At 42.8% G+C, this 23,022-nt stretch overlaps 1 protein-coding gene across 1 annotated transcript; it reads right to left on the bottom strand.

The window, feature by feature from the left end:
- Positions 1 to 2,065: 2,065 nt before the first annotated feature.
- On the bottom strand, positions 2,066 to 22,903 carry LOC137839336 (zinc finger protein BRUTUS). The gene is made up of 9 exons (XM_090300089.1): positions 22,714 to 22,903; positions 22,575 to 22,618; positions 22,375 to 22,505; positions 4,734 to 4,833; positions 4,246 to 4,340; positions 3,204 to 4,099; positions 2,948 to 3,119; positions 2,601 to 2,819; positions 2,066 to 2,528 (listed from the first exon to the last, which is right to left on the bottom strand). Exons 1-9 carry the CDS (start codon positions 22,901 to 22,903, stop codon positions 2,372 to 2,374), a joined length of 2,004 nt encoding a protein of 667 aa, XP_090156215.1. The 3' UTR covers positions 2,066 to 2,371.
- Between the last annotated feature and the right edge of the window lie 119 nt (positions 22,904 to 23,022).

Below are 23,022 nucleotides of genomic sequence, written 5' to 3'. Positions count from 1 at the left end.
CGAACTTTCGAGGTACGCACGTTCAGATTATACTTTTTACGCTTGCGAGTTCTTGAGCATACTGTGAGAGAGAACATTGCACGGTTCCTTGAGAGTTCTTGAGTGTTATTGCTCTTAGTATTTGGTGGTTCAGTCACTGACTTGGGCGTTGGAGTGCGATCGGCCGCAGCGGCGCCGCTCTGTTCTTTTGCAGGTTCTTGAAGTGGATCGCGACGAAGGACGGAGGTAGAAGCGGTGCACACGTCGATCCATTGACGAGGCAAGTTCCAAGGTTCAGGTCAACAGGCAGGATCAATAATGTTAAATCTTGAAAATAAATATGGATTCCTTGTATCTTATTTTAGTGGAACACGAAGCTAAAGGATTTTATTATGCATGTTCTTGTAAAAAAAAATAACACATTTTGGGGAATTATGTGTGTTTCAACTATAGTTGCAAAGCAATGGAATTTCCTACGTACTTGCATTGCATTTTTAAAAAATGTGACTAATATTGTTTTTGTAAATGTGAAAAAAAAAATGTTTTAAATGCAAGGTCCAAACGTGTTATACATTTAGAAGGAATTAGGCTTTAATTGTGAGCTGACATATCCTATAAGAGTACAATAATAAAGTGATTTTATATTATATATGTACTTGTTTTCTCTGATGAGGTTTTTTCTGCAGGGAATTAGGTATGGGGAGAAAGCAAATGGGTTGGGACGGTTGGCTAATTGGACATGTCCGAAGTATCGAGGCTTTTGCAACTGCAATTTATTTCAATGAGTTTCTTTTCATTTTCCTATTTGTGTTTTGAGATAATATTTTATGCATGAGTTCAATATGAAAGTGGAGTTATGTTTGTAGGAAAATATGAGCAACCTATTGGTCCCCTGTACTGTAATGCCAAAGAATCTGGTTTTAGTTTTGTTGCGGAAATGCTTGCGGAAAGCTTCAGAAGCTTCATGATTAAATAAGCTCAATGACACGACCGTTTTACCATAAAATGAAGCTAGTGAGAAAAAATATCTTATTTTTCTATTCATGCCCTTTTCGAAACCTCCCGTGGTTGACAATTTTGGTTCAAAAGGATCTTGTTTAATTGTGCATGTTCATGATTAGATAATGATGATATGTGCGAAAATGTGTTTATATTTCATGTTATGATATGTTTTTTATAAGATGAGCTTATGGTTGGTGGTCATGTTCTGTTTTGTTATTTCTAGCACACTACAAGAAAAAATGATTTTAACGAGGGTTTAGTTTTACATTATTCAGGGTTAAAAACCTCCATTAAGTCATTTACCCAGGGTTGTCGTTTCCCCCGCTAAACCATCTCTGGGGAATGTGTTCCCCAGGATTTTTTTAAACCTCAGGAAAAGCCTTTCAAAATACCATGGGTTTCAAAACCTCCGTACAATACCATGGGTTTCAAAACCTCCGTAAAATACCATGGGTTTCAAAACCTCCTTAAAATACCATGGGTTTCAAAACCTCCGTAAAATACCATGGGTTTTAAAACCTCCGTAAAATACCATAGGTTTCAACCCCGTAAAATACCATGGGTTTCAAAATGTCCATAAAATGTTTTAGAATCTCCTTAAAAAATACCATAGGTTTCAAAATTATGAAATTTGTTTTTTTTTTATTCATTTACCATTTAGGCATTCATGTGTTTTTTAAACCACAATTATTTACATTTATTGTATTTATTTATCTATGTTTGTTAAAGTATTTTTTTTCAATAAATAAAATAAATAATTGGGACCAAGTTTTATCTTCAACAATATCTTAGGATGAAGATTAAGCAAAGATAAATTAGTGTTTAGCAAGCACTAAGTAAATGACTTTTCTATGTAAATTAGTACAATAAATAGTTATAATTGTTATAACATTTACAACTTTTAATTATAACTAAAAAAAAATAGTTATAACTAAAACTTAAAAATATTATATTGGTTTTGTATAAAACTGAAAAGAAGATTGTGGCTGAGATAAATTCTTAAGGAATGAATTCTGTGAATTGTAAAATTGTGCAGGATTGGAATGCTAATAGAAATGGTAAGGTTGAGAAATTGTGCAGTATGTTGGGAAATAATAATATAAGTTCAACCAAGAGAAGGATTAACAATTAATCAAGATTCTGCCAACTTCAGAAAGTAAGTTCCAACTATTAGCCCATTAATAGGCAAGTATATAAAGACAGTAAGAAGGAAAAAGCAGGCAAGGAGCTCATAGTTCACATGACAGCTAGAATGATAATTACAATGGTGTGCTTTTGATATCATGGATTCTGTTCTGGCCTGACCCCTTTCTTAGGCCTATAACTAAGACCTCTTTCTGTAACCAAAAAACAAAAGAAAACAACAGTTTTCTACTAAATCTATTGATTTCTAAAGAACCAAAAAGTACCTTTCATCATCAAAGAATTTGCAAATGTTGCAATAGTGCTTTGCCATTGTAAGTCCATCACATGAAGGAGATATGCATACAGACCCAACAGGCTGTATAGTAAGGCACCGCATACACATCATTTCCATTGTTGCTTTTCTGTAATCATTAAAAAGATATTAAGAAATACATTCCATTACTAAATATTAAGAAATCCTGTGAAAAATATACCTATCCATTGAGTGGTCGCTTGCATTGTCATGACAAAATCTGCAAGTAAATAACTTGCCACAACAAGTAGCTCGAAACTTGCAATTTCGCTTATAGTGCTCACAACCAAATATTTGTTTCTCTGGGTCCCGAAAAGATGGTGAGCATCCTTCTATTTGTTTACTGGATGATTCCCCAGATGGAGCCTTAGGTAACTTCTGTTGGGCAGCTATCCAGCGACTACAGTAAATAAATAGCAAATCAACAAAAGCTTGAAGAAGACAATATGTAAACTACTATGAAATGAACATGCAATTTATTATGTTGTAATTATATGAAACGAGGGAATTAGGATAATTGGAACAAACCTTGTCATTAGATTCTGCACAAGATATGCCTTTCTCCTTGGATCAAGAGTTGAGTCACGATAGACCTTCCGGATTTCTGACTCAAGTTCATTCTGATTCATCCGGAAAATGTCTTTCCAACCTGGCTTGAACATCTGATCATTCAGGTTCAAGCTTTCCTGATAATCACCACCTAGAACAAAACTAGAACATGTTATACTTTACATATCCCTTCTGCAATTTCCATGGGATTATAAAAGAAACTTAGAATAAAAACCTCTTTGAGAAGTGCTACGCTCGGAAGCTTCTGCCTGTGTTGTAGATACAGGACTTTCTTTCAAGCATTCATTTAGCCATTCATTGAACATGGTGTTTTTGGTTGCCTGTTTCCATGTGTCCATCATTTTGCTCTGTTCATCCTGTGTAAGCGCAGAAGTTACCCATGGTAACATTGATTGGAGAACTTCAGCACCTGTAGTTCCAATTATCCGGCCAACTATCTTATCTTGTTCTTCCACAGTGAAATGCTTTCCAAACAGTAATTTTTCCTCCTGCTTATGATCCAAGGTATAAGAGTGGCTGACATTATGAAGTGCCTCTTTGGATTCGAGTGCAGGAAATACTATATCATCTTCAGCATTACTATGAGCTCTATATAAACCCCACAAAAGCCGGAATCTTCCACTAAATTGCCGAATAATTGTTTCATCACCATCAGAAAGCTTTCCAGATTCAACGTCTAAATACTCCAAATCTTTGCGTATGGCTTTATGGAATTTAAATATGGTATCTATTGGTCTTTCTGTAGAGCCAACATCACTTGAGCTGTTGTCAGTTTCCCATATGAAAAGACTAGAATTAATGGACGGGGCAGAAGCAGTGAAGGATAAAGAGCGTAAGGACTTGGTTGTAGTGAGTGAACCCAGCCCCAAATTGTTCCTGCTGACTCCTAAAGCTGGCACACAACAAGACCGCGAACTACAACATTGTTTCTGAGTACTTTCACTTTCAGAAATTTCAGAGACATCTTCATTGTGCACCTGCTGTATGTTTCGCTTGACTGATCTTTGTTGGGTCCCATCTGATTCAGACAATGCAGAAGCAGGACAGGAAGATTGAACAATATTTTCTTCAATATCAGTAATTCGCTGGGCAGGACAGCAGCCTGACACACTAGAAGACAAACACAGACTTGAAGATATAAAAATATCAGGAACTCTACAAATCAATCCTCCCAATTAAAATTTGAACTTATAAAAATATAAGCAATCCACAAAAAGCAGCATCAATACTGAAGAACTAACAAAAAGAGTATATACCTAAATCTCTCTAAGAGATTCAAAAGCTTCCTGACGATAGGCGATAAACTCTCCAGAATATCATAATACTCTCCAGCCAAACTCTGTATCTTACTCTGCACACAAATTCAGTCCAACAAAAATCATGAATGAATCCAATACTCAAGAAAACATAAAAAAAAAACTTGTATTCTGGCGAGGCAAACAGAAGAATCGTTATCCTTAAAACTTTACAAAGATTATACAAAATCGATTTCAGGAAGTGCAAAACAGTTAAGGATACCTTGAGAGCACTGACTAGATTGGTGCAATTGTCTTCATTAAGGGATTTACAGGAAAACCGAGCGAAGTGAGCAAAATTATAATTGAAAAAAATTAGGGAGAAACAGAGATCTGACACGATATAAAAAACACATAGCAATTGAAGAATCTGAGTCAAAACACATCGTTCAGTGCTGTAAGAGAAAGAAATCAAATTGGAGAGAGAGAAAAGGTAGAGAAGAACTCACCAATTGAAGGGAGAACGAGAAGAAGAAGCCCGTGGGGAAAAGGTACCAATGAATAGAATCGATACCTATCAACAAAATCATAATCAAACTCTTGATTAGGCTATACATATACAAAATTAATTAACATTAAACTCATAGAAACAGAAGAAGAAGAAAAAACTAATTATTACCTTTGTCCGGCGTTCTTCAAATTAGGGTTCCAAGATCGTCAAATAAATAACAAACATCACATCACTAATCGCAGAACGTACTTGCGTTTTGTAGATGATCCTGCCTACAACTCGAACATGGAGGAATCGCTTCGTAGCTCTCTGTGCCCCGTCTACGTGACTGTGTTATCTGCAAAATCACCCTCAGAACCTTCTCTAGGATCTCCAAACGCGACCTGCAAAACACACAGACGGCGCCTCTAGCGGCCATTTGCACTCCGACGATCAAGTTAGATCACAGAACCACTAATGAGAAAAACTAGCTCTGTGTGTGAAAACTCTTGTTCTCTTTTTTGTTTCTCCTGCTTTTTCACTCTCACCCTGGTTCTATTTTATGCCACTGCCTGCATCTCGGCCTAACAGAATTCTGTTATGCTTTCTGGCATGTGTCAGAACCTTGTTATGCTTTTCTGCGACAACGTACCTCCAGAATCAGTAGAGTGTGAGTGTCTGTGCGTGTCCGCGCGTCTCTGCGCTTGACTGCGCTTGTCTGTACCTTTAGTGGTACAGAGTGCACCTTTATCTGGACCGTGCCCTTCTCAGATGATGACACGTGGAGGGATGCGACTCGCATCTGACCATACACGTGTCACTACTTGAAGGGCTCTAGCGCTTCTCTTTGTGCGCTAAGTTATTCCCTTGCGGAGTAACTTAGCATATTTCTTCCACCTAGGTAAATCGCATACTCTCAGGAGAACACTAGGTGTGGCTAGTCTAGGCACACTCACCAAGCGTCGCTCTCTGCGTAGACGGCTTACCCTTCACGCACGTAATGGGTTGGGGGAATCACCAATCACTGATCGGTTTACTAGCTCCCTCAGGCCACTCTCGTGCGCGATTCCCTGAGGTGTGCTCATGCGAGGTCCATGCGTAACGCTCTCGCTGGGAACCTCAATCCCAGTTTAACTGCGTGTAGCACAAGAGCCCGATGACCATGCACCCAATGACTGATCAGTGCTCTATTGCTTCTCGCGTTCTGCCCCCAGGCGTTCATCGGGAAACTGGTCTGTTGGTGGCCACTTGGTTACTGACCACCGATCACCGTTCTGGGTGATCTGTCCCCTGACTTCTCTGCCGCCTGATCTGTCGGTGGTCACTTGGTTAGGGACAACCGATCACGTTCACCCCGATCTATCTGTCACCTGGTCCACGTGTCACCCTGCGAGTGGTCCACGTGGTTATCTTCTGCTGACGTCATCGACTACCGATGACCAACCGGATCACAAGCCCCCCAGTCTCGAGCCGTGAACTCGTTCTCGGCGAAGAGACTAAGTGGCCGTGCCCTCAGTCCACGTGGCAAGTGGGACCGCATCACGTGCCACCTCACGTGCTGCTTCTTTAACGTTAGGACTTCCTCCCTTAATCATGCGACGCGTGGACGCATCAACGGTCAACGTGGAGTGTCGCTAGCGCTTCCCTTTTTCAAATAGGCGCGCGCCTTCACTGTTTCTTCATCTTCTTCAATCAACTCTGAGACTTTCTGCGAACTCTCTCTCTGCGCACCCATCTTTCTTCAGGTTTTCTGCTTCCAAACCACTCGCGATCACCCAAAGGTATGGTTTTTCTTCTTCCTGGGTCTATTTAGGTCATCTTTACCGATTGCATTCGTCTTTCTCGTGATCATGCATTCATCTTCTCTGTTTTCCCTCTCTCGACCCGCGCTAGGGTTTTTCGCGTTCTTGCTCTGATTTCTGCTTCTCCTTCTTCCTCTTTTCACCTAGGCATTTCTTTCTCCTTCCCCTTCTCTGTTTTCACCGAATCATTCATCATTCCCTCTTCTTCCATTCATTCTGACTTTTCGTTTTTCCTCCATTGCAGCTATCTCGCGATGGCTCGCTTGAAACAAACCGCTCGCATTATTGCCTCGTCTTCTGGTGCACAGCCTTCCGAAAGTGCGCCAGCTCCACCACCACCCGTTGCAACCTCCTACCACGACAACGCCAGGGTCTACGACTGGGCCCCCCGGCGTTGCTTGTCGAAACCTCCACCCTACTACCCCAGGGCCACCTCACATCCCTGCTGAGCAACAATCCCGATGAGCCTTCCTGCGCCATCGACAGGGAAAACGACTTTAACATCCAAATCCGCATTCCTCCTCGAGGGATGCCCATCTGCGCGGACGATAGGGCCACCAATGGGGTGCCCTTCGTCTTCATCTACTCCGCCATCTTCAAAAGGTTGAAGCTACGCCTGCCATTCACCTTTTTCGAGAAGGAGCTGATGATGGAGTTGAACGTCGCGCCCTGCCAACTCCATCCAAATGCCTGGGCTTTCATCCGGGCATTTGAAATTCTCTGCAACTACTTCGGGCATAACGCCTCCGTGGACGTGTTCCTCTATTTCTTCGAGGCGAAGAACCCTGGGGACAGGTCCTGGGTTAGTCTGAACGGGGTTGCTGGACGGGTGCTCTTGGGCCTGTATCAGCAATCCTTCAAAGATTGGAAGGGCAGGTTCTACATGATATCTGCCAGCCCACAAAGTCCAACGTTGCTCGAGGGGTACCCCCTCTACTGGGTTCCTGCGGTTGAGTTCAAGAAACCCCGGGACCTCGAAGCCATGGCCCCCTACGAGCGCGAGCTATGTGGGCTGTTCCTGGGGCCAAGTACAACTCTGCTCGCCTCATCAAACATGAGTTCGATGTGTTGGCCCTGAAAAAGTACATAGGTAGCTCTTCTTCTTCCACCTCTTAGGATACTTGCACATTCTCATGCATGCTTGCATACATTTTGACTTACTTGCGTAACTAGGCCATCTAACTCTTCCTTTTCCCATCTATGTAGATTCAATGTCAGGGAAGGACAGGAGAAAAGCTTTGCTGGAGCTTGCCAAACTCCGGGGGGCCAAAGGGACTGGCTCCTCTTCTTCCACCACCGAGCCTATTGCAGCCCCTCCTCTCTCGGTCGCGCCAGCTGAAGGCCCCGAGCAAGGAAGGAAGAGAAGGAAGCTGGTGAAGGCCTTTCCTTCATCTGCTGCTGCTACTGCTGCTGCTCCCTCGACAGAAGAGGAGAGTTCTGGCTCTCCTCTTGTACATCGCAAGAGGAAACTGCCAGCAGTTGAGGGGGCCTCATCTCTTCAACCTGGGGAGATCGAGGTGGTGGAGGTAGAGGAAGGTTCATGATGTGATTCCAATAGCCACATAGAACAAGATTCTTGACACTTTGAGGAATCACCTTGAGCTGGAAAATAAAGAGGCACTTTCTTAGAAGTTGGATCATGGTTCTAAGTCAAGAACTCACCAAAACAAGTACCAATTCCCAAACTCATTTGGATGAACCAAATATTGTCAAATTGAATCAACAAAGGAATTATAAAAGAGAAGACCGAACAGAATTAAAACACAAACAAATGTACCGAACAGAATTTAAAAAACCCAAAACATAGGTGCTGGAAAATTAAGGACAGCCGAACCAAAAAAAATGCTCAAGAACACAAGACAACAAGAGTAATTGAAAGAGAAGAAAGGAAGGAGAAGAGAATGCTCATGAAGATGGAAGATAGGTTGGATGATCACGCCACTAGAAGTATGGATGCTCCTAGATGAGTGTGGAAGCCGCCACTTGAGGAAACCATGGTCCTTCAAGATAAGACTAGAGTAGAAGCTCAAAAGCTCTCCAAATGCTCACTCCAATTTTGAGTATAGTTTCTTTAGATGAATTCAAATCTGAAATTTACAAGGAAGGCACCTCTATTTATAGCCTAAGGTGCTGAAAATTGAAAGCTAAAACAAATCAAAATTCCCTCCAAAACAAGCTAGAACCGGCGCTCAAAAGCAAGGCAAGGAAGGTGTGATCCTTTCCTTCACTTTGGCACCCCCTATTCTACTCCTACACCTATCTACTAATACACCCCCCTAAAGCTCCTAACTAAAACCTAAAAAGATGCTATAACAAAAGAGGTTTCTAAGGTTTCCCTCTAAGCACCTTCAACTAAAGACACTACAAAAAGAGAAAATAAATGTCCTCTAGCTCCCAAGGCTTTGAACATGCTTCTTGTAATCCTTTGAGGTGGACTTTGACCTCCATGGGCGTCCTCCATTTGTGCCTCCACCTCTTCTTGAGCTTGATGAGTGGCCTCCATGTTCTCTTGGGCTTGATCTCCATCAGTTCACCCCCTCCTCCCTCTACTCAACCTGCCCCAGAGCCCACGTGCCTTCCCTCTCCCCGCCAACAGCCGTCTCCAGCTTCTCGACCATCGTCTCCCCCCCCAGCAGGCCAATCTCTTGGTCCATCTACTCCTCCTGCTGGGGGCGCTTCTGCTCATCCGGGGGGTCTTCCGCCACCACTGCCAACCTCCGCTGCTACTGCTGAATGTGGTGGGTCCAGCTCGCGATCAAGCGTCTCTGGGGCCAGCCACGAGAACTTCAGCCGGGTCATCACCTTGGTTCGACAGCTCATCAGCAACTGAGAGCTCGTTGAATGGAGTGGAGATGAGGTGGACATGCACCTGGCTAGGCAGATGGTGCTCTCTTTGGAGTTTTCCACCCAGCACCGCAAGCAAATAGCCCTGGAGAAGAGGGTAAAGGAGCTTGAGCATGACAAGGAGTCACTGCAAAGTGACTTCGAAGCTGCCTAAGGGTCCTTAGATCTGATGCGGGGCATGGTGGAAAGAGCTAGGAGGGAGTACCTAGCGCAGGTCCAAGAGACCATCAAGACTGAGATCTCGATGGGGCAAACCGTCAACTCTCTGGACTGCGAGGTGGTGCAGCTGCAGGCCGAGACCTCCTCCCTACGCCAACTGAACTCTCAATTAGTGGGGGAGCTCGAGTCCACCAAGGAAGCGGCCGCTGCTGGGGAGAAGAAGCTTGAGGAGGTGGTGGGCAAACTGTCTGAAGCCAAGGGCCAATTGGAAGAAACTGCCTCTTCCCTTGCTGCCCTTACCACCGAGAAAAATGTTGCGGAGGCCTCAAAGCAAAAACTGGAGGCTGAGAAAGTTGATCTTATGAACGTGGGTGCTGACGCCCTTACTGACGGATTCGAGCTGGCACTCGAGCAGATCCGATGCGTTCTCCCAGACTTGGACCTCTCGCAATTCAGCATTTATCACGAAGTGGTAGATGGAAAGCTCACCCCTCCTCCTTGAGTTCTTCTCTTTTTTGTAAATTTATACTTCTGCACAACTTTTTTAGTACTTGGAATTTGTATAAGACTTGGTGCGAATACATACTCGTTTCAGCTATAAGCTTCTTCTCTTGTATTTTCTTGAGCTTCACCTTTCTTCATGCACACGACTAACTGTTAGCTAGCTTAGGTTTAGCACGATCTTGTACTCTTCGATTTTGGCCTCTACTTTGATCGCGACTAACGACTTCCTTAGCTTTGTCTTTAACAGCTCTTGTGCGCTGCTTTGTACCACTAACCAATCACTGACGACTCATCAGTCATCGTTCTTCGGTCTTCACTTAGCTACTCTGTCGCTCTAGCGCTAAGTGCATAGAGGACTTTGACATCGATCGCTCGAGGTGATGCCTCGTTTTGGGGAAAGAAAAGTGTTTCTCGCTAACCCCTCTTACCTTCCCCAAGGTCATCACCCTTCGGCGGATTGGGTCGTTCATTCCCTGCCTCACTCCTGGGGTGAGAAGGGTTTCAAACTAAGAGCCTTACTGGGCCAATATTGGTGTATGCCAAGTGGGTAAAGACATTTGTCAAAATCTTTCCTTTCCCTCTCTTGGTCTTACTAGCACCCCTGGCTTTTCAAACCCTAGTCGCCTGCACTCACACCTGGGGTGAGGAAGACTTAGATCAGTGTCAGTACTCGCGCCTAGGGCGAGTAAGGCCTAACCGATAACCTGCACTTGCGCCTGGGGCAAGGAGGATTTTAACTTTAATACTTGCGCGCACTTGATATGCTGGAAATTTTTTCATTGGGTGGCCTCGTCAAAAACCCTCCTTAGGGAAAAGAGTGCCCCCTTGTCTGTTCAACTGCTCCCACTATATACAAAGCATGTATCTTTAGCGCGAGAACGCAGCTACTTTACAACTTAACTAAAGTAAAATTTTAAGTGGGTGGCGTTCCACGTTCTGGGGATTACTCCTCCCTCCAGAGTTTCTAGCCGATAAGCTCCGTTCTCCAACGTCTCAACCACTCTGTACGGGTCTGTCCACTTTGGAGACAACTTGTTCTCCATCTCATTCTGATGCGTCTTTCTCATCACCAGATCACCTTCCTGGAAGCGCCTGAGCCTCACCTTAGAGTTGTGCCTCCGTTCTACTCTTCTCTTTACGGCTTCAGCACTGACTCTGCCTTCTTCTCGCACTTCGTCCAGTAGGTCGAGATTCACCTTTCGCTCTTCATTGGACTCTTCAGCAATGAAATTCAAGAATCTGGGGGAGCTCTCCTGTATCTCCACGGGAATCATGGCGTCGGTCCCGTAGACAAGGCTGAAGGGTGTCTCATGGGTGTTGGACTGTGGGGTGGTATGATAAGACCATACGATTCTGGGGACCTCCTCTGCCCAACCTCCTTTAGCCTTGTCTAGTCTTCACTTCAGCCCCCTGAGCAGTACTCGGTTGGCCGACTCCACCTGCCCATTGGTTTGCGGGTGTTCCACTGAAGCGAAAACCTGCTGTATCTTTAACTCCTCACACATCTTCCTCAGCTGATGACTCGTGAACTGGGTGCCATTGTCGGAGACCAACCTCTTGGGTATTCCGAAGCGACAGACGATGTTCTTCCAGACGAAGTGCTCGACTTTCTGTGCGGTGATGTGTGCGACTGGTTCTGCCTCCACCCACTTGGTGAAGTACTTGATGGCCACGATGAGAAACTTCATCTGCCTTATCGCTAGGGGAAAAGGTCCTAGGATGTCGATCCCCCATGTGTGGAATGGCCACGGGCTATGGATGGACCTCAACTCCTCAGGAGGTGCCTTGTGCCAGTCCGCGTGAAGTTGACATTGTTTGCAACGCTGAGCAAACCTCACGCAGTCTTCCTTCAGCTTTGGCCAGTAGTACCCCGCGCGGAGTATCCTACTTGCCAAAGCGCGACCACCTACATGGCTTCCGCACACCCCCTCGTGCAGCTCAGACATAAGTCTGGTGCATTGCTCGCCGTGCACGCAGATCTGCACAGGGTGAGAAAATCCAAATCTAAAGAGGTTTCCATCAATTAGAGTAAACTTACTTGAGCTCCTCTTTATCCTTTTTGTCTCTGCCACGTCAAGTGGGAGTACACCATCTTCTAAGTATAACTGGTATGGCGTTATCCAGGTGTCGGGTTCCTTCACCGCGCAGACCTCCATCGACTCATCGATCTTCGACGGTCGCGCTCTCACCCTCGGTGCTTTCAACGTTTCTTGAGTCAACGACCGATGACCGATCGTTAGGCGCTCCATTGATTTGTACACATGAAGTACCTGGTTGTCTGACACGAACGCTCGCGGTACCTTCAAGGTCTCCTGAATGACGGTCCTCTGCTTCCCCCCCTTGCCTGAGCTGGCCAGCTTGGCAAGCAGGTCTGCTCTGGCATTTTGCTCTCTTGGCACGTGCACCAATTCAAACTCGGTGAAGGACGTCTTCAGGAGCTGTACATACTCCAGGTAGGCTGCCATCTGGGGATCTTTTGCCTGGAACTCCCCTGTAACCTGCCCGGTGACTAGCAAAGAGTCGCTTTTGGCCAGCAGGTTTCTTGCTACCATTTCTCTTGCTAGCAACATTCCTGCGATCAGGGCTTCATACTCCGCCTGATTGTTGCTAGCCTTGAAGGCAAAGCGGAGATTAGAGGAGCCATCCACCGATAACACCCATCGGAAATCTAAACCTTCGTGTCGCGATCGACGACAGCTCGACTACAAAGTCCGCGAACACCTGCCCCTTGATCGGTCCTCGGGGCTCGTACTGAATGTCAAATTCTGACAATTCCACCGCCCACTTGACCATCCTTCCTGCTATGTCAGGTTTCTTCAGCACGTTTTGGATGGGCAGATCTGTCATTACCACCACTGTGAAGCTGTGGAAGTAATGCCTGAGTCTCCTTGCTGAAAATACCACCGCCAGGGCAGCCTTCTCGAGGGCCTGGTACCTTGTTTCAGGGCCTTGCAGCACCTTACTCACGAAGTACACAGGCCTCTGGGCCTGATCTTGCTCTTGCACCAGGACTGAGCTGACTGCTCTCTCCGTCACAGCGAAGTATAGATGAAGAGGGATGCCTACCTGAGGTTTACGCAAGACTGGTGGGCTTGCCAGATACTCCTTCAGTTTGATGAAGGCCTCCTCGCACTCCTGTGTCCAAAGGAATCTGCTGTTGCGTTTAAGACACTGGAAGTACGGATGACCTTTCTCCCCTCCAGCGGACATAAACCGGGATAAGGCTGCCAAGCGACCGGTGAGCTGCTGCACCTCCTTCACCGTCGTCGGGCTCCTCATTGCCACGATTGCTGCGCACTTCTTTGGGTTAGCTTCGATTCCCCGCTATGTTAAGAGGAAACCCAAGAACTTCCCAGCCTCCACGCCAAAAATACACTTCTCAGGGTTGAGCTTCAGCCCGTACTTGGCGATGGTGGTGAATAGTTCCTCCAGATCGGCTGCATGGTGCTTCTTTTCTTGGGACGTGACCACCATGTCATCTACATATGCATGCACATTCCTTCCCAGCATGGGCGAGAGCACCCTATCCATGAGTCGCTGGTAGGTAGCCCCTGCGTTCTTTAGTCCGAATGGCATGACCTTGTAACAATAGCAAGATCGTTCAGTCATGAACGCGGTCTTGCATTCATCCATCGGGTGCATTTTGATCTGGTTGTATCCTGAAAATGCATCCAAGAAGCTGAGCAGCTTCCCCCCTGACGCGCTATCCACCAGAGCATCTATACTGGGTAAGGGGTAAGAGTCTTTGGGGCATGCCTTGTTGAGGTCGGTGAAGTCCACACACATCCTCCATTTTCCATTTGACTTCTGCACCAGCACCACGTTCGCTAGCCACTCTGGGTATTGGATCTCCCTGATGTGCCCTGCAGCAAGGAGCTTTTGCGCCTCGTCGTGGATCACCTTCCTCTTTTCCTCGTTGAATTTCTTTCGCCTCTGTCGCACAGGTCGAACCTTAGGGTCCATTGACAGACGATGGCAAAGGAAATCGGGGTCTATTCCTGGCATGTCGGACGCCGACCATGCAAAGGCACCCATGTGCTTCTCGATAACACCGACAATCAGTTTTCGCTCTTCTTCAACGAGGGATCCCCCCAACTTGAACTTTTTCCCCCTTATGTCCACTTCGACCCATCCTTCAGCTGGGTGGGGCCTTCTCTCACTGGCGATGACCGCCCTCGCGATCCCTGACTCGCGAGGAGCGATCGCGCCTTCCTCTTCTTCTTCAACCTGAGCTACCTGGGAGCTCCCCACCGTAGCGTTCTCCATCCTCTAAGCGCCCTGTGTTTCCCTAACTACCGATCGCTCTTCGCGCACACCTGGTGGTGGTGTCGTGACATACACTTCTCTTCTGCTTTAGGCTGTTCTCATAACAGCGTCTAGCCTCAGCCTGATCCGAATTGATGGTTATTACGGTCCCCACCATCGACGGCAACTTCAGCTTCATGTGCCTCGTTGATGGTATTGCGCCCAACCTATTGAGGGTTGGCCTCCCCAACAAAATGTTGTACGCAGAAGGGGCGTTCACCACCAAGTACTTTATCCTTTCGGTGCGGGCTGTCGTTCCATCAGTGAATGTTGTCCTCAGCTCAATGTACCCCCGCACCTCTACCTGATCCCCTGCAAAGCCGTAGAGACACCCGGTATACGGCCTCAGTTGATCAGGGGACAACTGCAACTTGTTAAACGTCGGCTAGAACATGACATCTGCCGAGCTTCCTTGATCTACGAGCACTCTGTGCACTCGTCTTCCTGCCGTGATGAGGGAAATGACCACAGGGTCGTTATCGTGCGGGACAACGTCCCGTAGGTCAGCTTTCCTGAAGACGATATCTACTTCAGGGTAATGGCTCTCGTCTACCGAGTCTACCGCCATAACCGATCGAGCGTACCTCCTTCTCTGTGACACGGTGCATCCCCCACCAGAGAAGCCTCCCGCGATTGTTTGCACTTCCCCGTGCACAGGGACTTCATGCTGCTGTTCTCCAGCCTGGGATCCCGACGCGCGATCACCCTGCGGCTCACGCAGGTAATCTGCCAGGAATCCAGACTTCACCAACTCTGCCAGTTGGTGTCCCAACGCCAAACAGGAGTGGAGTGTGTGGCCAAAGGCCTGGTGAAACTCACACCACTCATTCTTCTTCCTACCAAGTACCTTATCTGTCTTCTCCGGTACGCGTAGTCTCGCTGCTACAGCAGGAAGGGCGATGAGATCCGCCAATCCCACCATGAAATTGTATCTTGGGGGTGCATTGTTTTCCCTTGCACGCACTCTACCCTGGTCCTTGCCTGGTGCGTAGGGACAAGGTTTTTCCCGCACCTTTTTCCCCTCCTTGGCCTCATGCACCCTTGCTTGCTGCTGCGGTTTCCCTTGCCCTCCACGCGGTCTTGGTGGTGCAACACTCCCTCTTTTCTCAGAAACCTCTGTTTCTGCCACTATGTGCGCCACCGCGCGTCGTCGGATCTCTGCAAAGGTGCTGGGATGGCTCCTGATGAGGGACTCACTGAAGGGGCCAGGCAACACTCCCTTCTTAAACGCGTGCACCAGCATATCCTCATCCTTGCTGGGCAGTCTAACCACTTGTGCTCCAAAGCGGTTGAGGTAGTCCTTCAGCGACTCGCCTTGTTACTGTCGTACATCGAACAAATCGTATGACACCACTGCGGGTGCTTTGTTGACGATGTACTGCTCAGTGAAAAGCTTTGAAAACTGAGGGAAAGACGTGATATGTCCTTCTGGTAAGCTCATGAACCACTCCATGGCGATTCCGCTTAGTGTGCTCATGAACATTTTGCAGTACACAGCGTCTGAGCCCCCAGACAGCATCATCTGGGTGTGGAACGTCGTCAGATGCGCCTCCGGATCTTCTACCCCTGTGAACGACACCTTCACTCCCACCAGGTTGGGAGGCACCATGGTTCCCATGACTTCATGAGAGAATGGCATGGGGAACGCTCTTGGAGCCGACGGTGGCCTCGACACCCCTTCTTCAAGCGCACGCTCCTTCTGTGCCTGCAACGTCCTCCTTAGCTCTTCATTGACGCGATTCAGCTCGTCGTTCCTACTCTGCGACGCAGCCAACTCCGTCTGCATCCTCTCTTGTTCAACTCTCGATGCTGCGGCATTGTCCTGCAGCGTGCGCACCATCTCCAGGACCTGCGCCATTGTCACAGCCCCTTCGTCAGCAGATGGCGCAGGTGATGGTTGTCTGTTTCTTGGCATCTTTCCCCAGCAAAGAACTTGGAAAAACTTTGGTAAGCTTCAAAAACTGTGGTGTATATGGGACCAAGATTCACTCGGGCCCCACGGTGGGCGCCAAATGATCCTGCCTACAACTCGAACGTGGAGGAATCGCTTCGTAGCTCTCTGTGCACCGTCTACGTGACTGTGTTATCTGCAAAATCACCCTCAGAACCTTCTCTAGGATCTCCAAACGCGACCTGCAAAACACACAGACGGCGCCTCTAGCGGCCGTTTGCACTCCGACGATCAAGTTAGATCACAGAACCACTAATGAGAAAAAATAGCTCTGTGTGTGAAAACTCTTGTTCTCTTTTTTGTTTCTCCTGCTTTTTCATTCTCACCCTGGTTCTGTTTTTTCACTCTCACCCTTGTTCACATCTCGGCCTAACAGAATTCTATTATGCTTTCTGGCATGTGTCAGAACCCTGTTATGCTTTTCTGCGACAACGTACCTCCAGAATCAGTAGAGTGTGAGTGTCTGTGCGTGTCCGTGCGTCTCTGCGCTTGACTGCGCTTGTCTGTACCTTTAGCGGTACGGAGTGCACCTTTATCTGGACCGCGCCCTTCTCAGATGATGACACGTGGAGGGATGCGACTCGCATCTGACCATACACGTGTCACTACTTGAAGGGCTCTAGCGCTTCTCTTTGTGCGCTAAGTTATTCCCTTGCGGAGTAACTTAGCATATTTCTTCCACCTAGGTAAATCGCATACTCTCAGGAGAACACTAGGTGTGGCTAGTCTAGGCACACTCACCAAGCGTCGCTCTCTGTGTAGACGGCTTACCCTTCACGCACGTAATGGGTTGGGGGAATCACCAATCACTGATCGGTTTACTAGCTCCCTCAGGCCATTCTCGTGCGCGATTCCCTGAGGTGTGCTCATGCGAGGTCCATGCGTAACGCTCTCGCTGGGAACCTCAATCCCAGTTTAACTGCGTGTAGCACAAGAGCCCGATGACCATGCACCCGATGACTGATCAGTGCTCTATTGCTTCTCGCGTTCTGCCCCCAGGCGTTCATCGGGAAACTGGTCTGTTGGTGGCCACTTGGTTACTGACCACCGATCACCGTTCTGGGTGATTTGTCCCCTGACTTCTCTGCCGCCTGATCTATCGGTGGTCACTTGGTTAGGGACAACCGATCACGTTCACCCCGATCTATCTGTCACCTGGTCCACGTGTCACCCTGCGAGTGGTCCACGTGGTTATCTTCTGCTGACATCATCGACTACCGATGACCGACCGGATCAGTAGACAAGCGGTTCTGTGGTGGAGCGAAGGTTGAAGCAAGTTCCATGGTGGAGTAGCAGAACCATGTTTCGTGCTGGAATAGTAGAAGCACCTTTCATGTTGAAGCAGTAAAAGCAAAGGTCCAGTGGTGTGCGATGGGAGTGAGGTGCGAGTTGGACAAAAATGAGAGTGAAGAAAAGAGAAGATGGAAATGAAAGGCAGGTTTAGGTCTACTGGAAGTGAAGAGGAAAGGAAAAAAATAAGGAAAAAAAAAATTAAAATAAAATTAGAATAGTTTACTAAGGTTTTAAAATAAACCTCTACCATTTACCACAGGTTTTCAAATTAACCTCTGCTATTTACCAGAGGTTTTAAAATAAACTCTGCCATTTACCAGAGGTTTTCAAATAAACCTCTGTCATTTACTGGAGGTTTTCAATAAACCTCTCCTATTTGTTTTCAAATAAATCTGGTTAAATAGATCTTTGATATTTAATGAAGTTTAAAAAAGTTTTTCTTAATTAATTTTATTCTGAAAGTTATATTAAGCATTGATAAATAAATTTATTTTAATATAATATTTCTCTATAAACATATTAAAAATATAATTAATAATATTTTTAGTTTATGATAGTTTTTAATAAAAAAATTACATAAAATAAACAAAAAAATTTAATAATTTTTTATTAAATAAATATTTCAGATTAATTTTGAAAAACGTTAACATATTTAAATTTACACTTTCAAAACTTTAAAAGATTTAGTTATCAAATATATTAAAATTATATTTTTAATTATTTGTTTATAAAAAACTTTAATTACATTTATTTATTGAGATGTGAGAAAATCTAAAATATTTTATTGATGTTTTACAATAAACATGTTAAACTTAACAAAAATTTTAAAAAATCATTATTTTGATGAGGTTTTAAAATAATCCTTTAAAACTTAACGAAAGTTAAAAAAATCTACACTATTTTGTATAGGTTTTAAAATAAACCTTTGAAAATTAACTAAAGTTAAAAAAAAACTTCTGCTATTTTGTAAAGGTTTTAAAATAAACCTTTGAAATTAACTAAGGTTAAAAAAAATTTCTATTATTTTCTAGAGGTTTTAAAATAAATCTTTGAAAATTAACTAAGGTTAAAAAAGACTCCGTTATTTTACAGAGGTTTTAAAATAAACCTTTGGAAATTAATGAAGGTTAAAAAAACCTTCGTTATTTTGTCGAGATTTTAAAATAAACCTTTGAAAATTAACAAAGGTTATAAAAACCTCCGTTATTTTACGGAGGTTTTAAAATAAACCTTTGGAAATTAATGAAGGTTAAAAAGACCTTCGTTATTTTGTCGAGATTTTAAAATAAACATTTGAAAATTAACAAAGGTTATAAAAACCTTCATTATTTTGCTGAGGTTTTAGAATAAACCTTTGAAAATTAACTAAGGTTAAAAAACCTCCCTTATTTTGTTGAGGTTTTAGAAAAAAACCTCCATTAATTAAATCAATTCATAGGGTTATATTAACCTCTGCTAAATAACCTCCATTAAAATCTTTTTTTTTTTGTAGTGGCAGGAGCTTTAAGTACATCTCGTGGGGACATGGAAAAGAAAATTGTACAAATACAAGTGATATTAGTAAAGTTTACAACAAAGATGATGATGAAGGTGATAATGTTGATGCCATGTTCCAATAAGAGATAACAAGGTTTCCCAATGTTGGTATGAACTTAGAGAGAAAAACAATTGAGGGGGACATTTTTTTTGCCACCTGACACAGAGTTAAAAGAAATATTTGGCATTGTGTTACCATCCAAAGATGTTGGGAATGCATTGCATCTTTTAGAGTTTTACAAAGTGTTTGGAAAGGTATGATTTTATGTTAACAATTTGTCCTGATGTTTTGTTTGATTAAATGCAATTCATTGTTACATTTAATTGTTGACTGAATGAGTAGACATAATTGGCAAATTCCTTTAATGTTATAGATTGATATCAAATTTGAAATTAATTATCTCTATCAAATATCATGCAACTTAAAAATTAAGTTTTCGATGATTTTGTAGTCGGTCATTTAATTGAATGGTTTCACCATGATATTCCCTTCTCTTAGAGATATTCTCTTTTCTTGTTACACTGAATTATATACTCTAAGAGCAGGGAATATCACCATTTAATTAAATGATCAACTACAAAATCATCTAAAACTTGATACAAATAATTAGTTCCAATTTTGTAATATAAATGTATAGCATTGAAAGAATTTGTCAATTATGTTTATTCAGTCAATCAACTATGCAACAATAAACTGCAATTATCAAACCAAAAATCGGAAAAAAAAATAACATGAAACAAAACCATACATTTCCAAACACTTTGCAAAACTCTAAAAGTTACAATGCATTCTCAACATCTTTGGGTGGTAACTCAATGTCAAATATTTCTTTTAACTCCATGTCAGGGAAAAAAAGAATTTCCTCCTCAATTGTTTTGGTCTCTAAGTTCATACCAACATTTGGGAACATTGCTATCTCTCATTGGAACATGGCACCAACATTGTCACCACGATCACCATCTTTGTAGCAAACTTTAGTGACATAATTTGCATATATAATTTTTTTTTCCCAGGTTTCCAATCTTTCTCATATTATGCATGCAATGGCTATTCAGGTTGTCAGTTTAATGTTACTTTGCATTCATTCTCTTATGTACAGTGGTTGGAATCTGCATTAATTTTTTTTATCAACAAGTAACAACTAAAATTAATCGGCCCACTTAAGAGGTGGTCCAACCCTCATATAGTAAGAATGAAGGAATATGCATTCGTTGGTGAAACTATATATTGGCGTAGAAGAAAATAAATATAAATGAGGTTTTTTTTTCACCTAAACTTGGTATTTAGGTACTTATTGGTACACAAATATGACACTCTCTTTACAGTAATTTTCTCAATTAGATATATAAAGTCCATATCTCTTATTAAATATTGAAAATTTGTTATGATGTTAAATCTTGAAAATGAATATGGATTCCTTGTATCTTATTTTAGTGGAGCACGAAGCTAAAGGATTTTATTATGCATGTTCTTGTAAAAAAAAGATAACACATTTTGATGAATTATGTGTGTTTCAACTATAGCTGCAAAACAATGGAATTTTCTACACACTTGTAATGCATGTTCTAAAATTGTGACTAATATTGTTTTTGTAAATGAGAAAAAAAATGTTTCAAATACAAGGTCCAAAAGTCTTATACATTTAAAAGGAATTAGGCTGTAATTGTCAGCTAACATATCCTACAAGAATATAAGAATACAAAAATAGATTGCTTGTATATAATATATGTACTTATTTTCTCTAATGAGGTTTTTTTTTGCGGTGAATTAGGTATGGAGAGAATGCAAAAGAATTGGGACGATTGGCTAATTGGACATGTCCGAAGTGTCGAGGCTTTTGCAAGTGCAACTTATGTCAATGAGTTTCTTTTCATTTTTCTATTTGTGTTTTGAGTTAGTATTGTATGCATGAGTTCAATATGAAAATGGAGTTATGTTTGTAGGAAAAAATGAGAAACCTATTGGTCATTGTATTATAATGCCAAGGAATCTGGTTTTAGTTTTGTTGCGGAAATGTTTGCTGTTAAGAAGGTTTCAAAAGCTTCAGGATTAAATAAGCTCAATGACATGACCGTCTTACCATAAATGAAGCTAGTGAGACAAATTATGTTATTTTTCTATTCATGCCCTTTCTGAAACCTTCTGTGGTTGACAGATTTGCTTCAAAAGGATATATTGTCTAATTGTGCATGTTCATGATTAGATAATGATGATATGTGCAAAAATGTGTTTATATTTCAACTTATGATATGCTCTTTAAAACAAGACCTTATGGTTGATGGTCATGTTCGTTTTTGTTATTTCTAACCGGAGCTTTAAGTATATCTCTAGGGGAACTTGGAAAAGAAAATTGTACAAATACAAGTGATATCACTAAAGTTTGCAACAAAGATGATGATGGAGGTGATAATGTTGGTGCCATGTTTCAAGAAGAGATAGCAAGGTTCCCCAATGTTGGTATGAACTTAGAGAAAAAAAAATTGAGGGGGGAATTTTTGTTGCCCCTTGACACAGAGTTAAAAGAAATATTTGGCATTGCGTTACCATCCAAAGATGTTGGAAATGCATTGCATCTTTTAGAGTTTTACAAAGTGTTTGGAAAGGTATGATTTTATGTTAACAATTTGTCCTGATGTTTTGTTTGATTAATTGCAATTCATTGTTGCATTTAATGGTTGACTGAATGAGTAAACATAATTGGCAAATTCCTTCAATGCTATAGAGTGATATCAAAATTGGAACTAATTATCTCTATCAAATATCATGCAACTTAAAAAAAGTTTTCGATAATTTTGTAGTTGGTCATTTAATTCAATGGTTTTACCATGAATGATATTCTCTCTTGTTACACTGAATTATATACTCTAAGAGAAGGAAATATCATGGTGAAATCATTCAATTAAATAATCAACTACTAAATCATCTAAAACTTGATACAATTAATTAGTTCCAATTTTGTAATATCACTGTATAGCATTGAAAGAATTTGTCAATTATGTTTATTCAGTCAATCAACTATGCAACAATAAACTGCAATTAATCAAAACCAAACATCGAAAAAAATAACATGAAACAAAACTATACCTTTCCAAACACTTTGCAAAACTCTAAAAGTTACAATGCATTCTCATCATCTTTGGGTGGTAACTCAATGTCAAATATTTCTTTTAACTCCATGTCAGGGAAAAAAATAATTTCCTCCTCAATTGTTTTGGTCTCTAAGTTCATACCAACATTTGGGAACATTGTTATCTCTCATTGGAACCTATCACCAACATTATCACCATCATCACCAACATTATCACCATCATCACCATCTTTGTTGCAAACTTTAATGACATCATTTGCATATGTAAAATTTTCTTTCGCAAGTTTCCTAGAGAGAAGTACTTCAAACTCGTACAAGAAATAACAAAAAAGAAATTGAACCACCAACCACAAGGTCATCTCATAAAAAAAACTTACCATAAGTTGAAATATAAACACATTTCCGTTCATATGATCACTGTCTAATCACGAATTTGCACAATTAAACAAGAGATCCTTTTTAACCAAACATGTCAACAACATGGGATTTCGTTAAGGGCATGGATTGAAAAATAACATATTTTTTTCTCATTAGCTTCATTTGATGGTAAGATGGTCATGTCGTTGACCTTATTCAATCCTGAAGCTTTTGAAGCCTTCTTAACAACAAGAATTTTCGCAACATAATTAAAACCAGATTCCTTGGCATTAAGGTATTGGGAACCAGTAGGTTGCTTGTTTTTTCCTACCAGCAACTCCTCTTTCATATTGAACTCATGGATAAAATACTAATCCAAAACATAAATAGAAAAAATGAAAAGAAACTCATTAGCATAAGCTGCAATTGCAAAAGCCTCGACACTTCGGATATGTCTAAATAGCCAAC

This window comes from Phaseolus vulgaris, chromosome 3 (genome assembly GCF_051622355.1).
Source record: "Phaseolus vulgaris cultivar YP4 chromosome 3, ASM5162235v1, whole genome shotgun sequence".
Lineage (NCBI taxonomy): Eukaryota > Viridiplantae > Streptophyta > Magnoliopsida > Fabales > Fabaceae > Phaseolus > Phaseolus vulgaris.
The sequence above is the reverse complement of the archived record's forward strand: the minus strand, read 5'-3'. Positions and strand labels throughout refer to the sequence as shown.